Source organism: Populus euphratica, unplaced genomic scaffold (assembly GCF_000495115.2).
Source record: "Populus euphratica unplaced genomic scaffold, PopEup_1.0 scaffold1243.1, whole genome shotgun sequence".
Classification (NCBI taxonomy): domain Eukaryota; kingdom Viridiplantae; phylum Streptophyta; class Magnoliopsida; order Malpighiales; family Salicaceae; genus Populus; species Populus euphratica.
In genome coordinates, this window is record NW_011501090.1 from 10,170 (window position 1) to 11,478 (window position 1,309).

General features: G+C 38.3%; 1 protein-coding gene across 1 annotated transcript; it reads left to right on the forward strand.

The window, feature by feature from the left end:
- The first annotated feature begins 439 nt into the window (after window positions 1-439).
- Window positions 440-1,309, forward strand: LOC105117220 (wound-responsive protein GWIN3-like). Its single transcript, XM_011014799.1, has one exon. The coding sequence runs from the start codon at window positions 508-510 to the stop codon at window positions 1,153-1,155; it is 648 nt and encodes a 215-aa protein (XP_011013101.1). The 5' UTR covers window positions 440-507; the 3' UTR covers window positions 1,156-1,309.

Below are 1,309 nucleotides of genomic sequence, written 5' to 3' on the forward strand. Positions count from 1 at the left end.
TGACTGATTATAAGCTTGACAGCTTAAATTTGATTTGAAGGTGTAATTAGTAGCTTTAATTGAAGTTATTTATAGAGTAGACTATTTGAGTGGGTTTTGTTCAATTTTATACATGGTGTTTATTTTTGAGTTGTCAAGTTCACCAATCATTACACGATAAATGAATAAAATGATAGCCGTTTCAAAAAAGTATAGTTTATTTATTTAAATTTAAGATATTTAAAATTTTAATTTCATTGATCAGATCAATTTTAAGCACGAGTAATTAAAACCCTTTTGTGGGATAAATCAAGCCAGCAAGTGGTGGAAGCGGCAAGAGCTCAAAACCTATACGACAACTCGTCGCCCTAGGACTATAATTTCTAGTTTTGTCGGAAATCAGCACGAGTAAAACACTCCAATTTATATTCCAAATAATCCATATAAATATACGCTCTCCATGTGTTGTTTCAACACAAGATCAACAAGACACAATATTGAGATAACTAATACTCATATTCAACAAATATGAAGATCACTAAATTTCTAGGGCTCTCCTTCCTTCTCTTTGCCTTCGCAGCAACTTCATTTCCTGAGGGCGTTCATGCCAAAGATCCTGCAGCAGTGCTCGATTTCTACGGTCGTGAGGTGCAAGCTGGTGCTCCCTATTTAATCCAAGCACTCGCATACCTGCCGGGTAATACAACAAATTTTGTGGTCAGTGCGACTCCCATCCCCATATGCAATTCAGATGTTATACTTTCTCCCGGGAACGAGGGCCTCCCAGTAACATTTTCACCCGTTATAAATTCCACCGATGGTGTCATCCGCGAAGGAACTTTGATAACTGTGAGCTTTGATGCAGACACATGTAGGATGGCAGGCGTGACACCCATGTGGAAGATTGGATTAAATTCAACAGCGACAGGATACATTGTGACCACAGGGGGTGTTGATCAATTGAATCAGTTTATGATCACCAAGGATGAAGAAGAAGGTAGTTTTTATCAGCTTTCTTATTGTCCAAAGTCCGATCCCTTCTGTGAATGCTCATGCGTCCCAGTTGGCTCCACCAATGACAAGTACATGGCTCCCAATGCCAACCATGAATATCTTAGGTTTAAACCGGATGCATTGAAAGCACATCAAATGGAGAATAAAATGGTGTCAGAATGATATTGAGGGAAGTCGATTGCCTATTATCATGTTTGAACCAGAACTATTATCTAATGCAATCCTGTATGAGGGATCTCGACTGCCTACTATCATGTGGTGGGCATAAATAAAACTTGAATAAATAATAAGCTTTTTAGCTTTCACTTTTCCTTAA

Excerpts from the sequence above, each read along its gene's own strand:
- LOC105117220 (XM_011014799.1), top strand. The coding sequence starts at position 508 with ATGAAGATCACTAAATTTCTAGGGCTCTCCTTCCTTCTCTTTGCCTTC.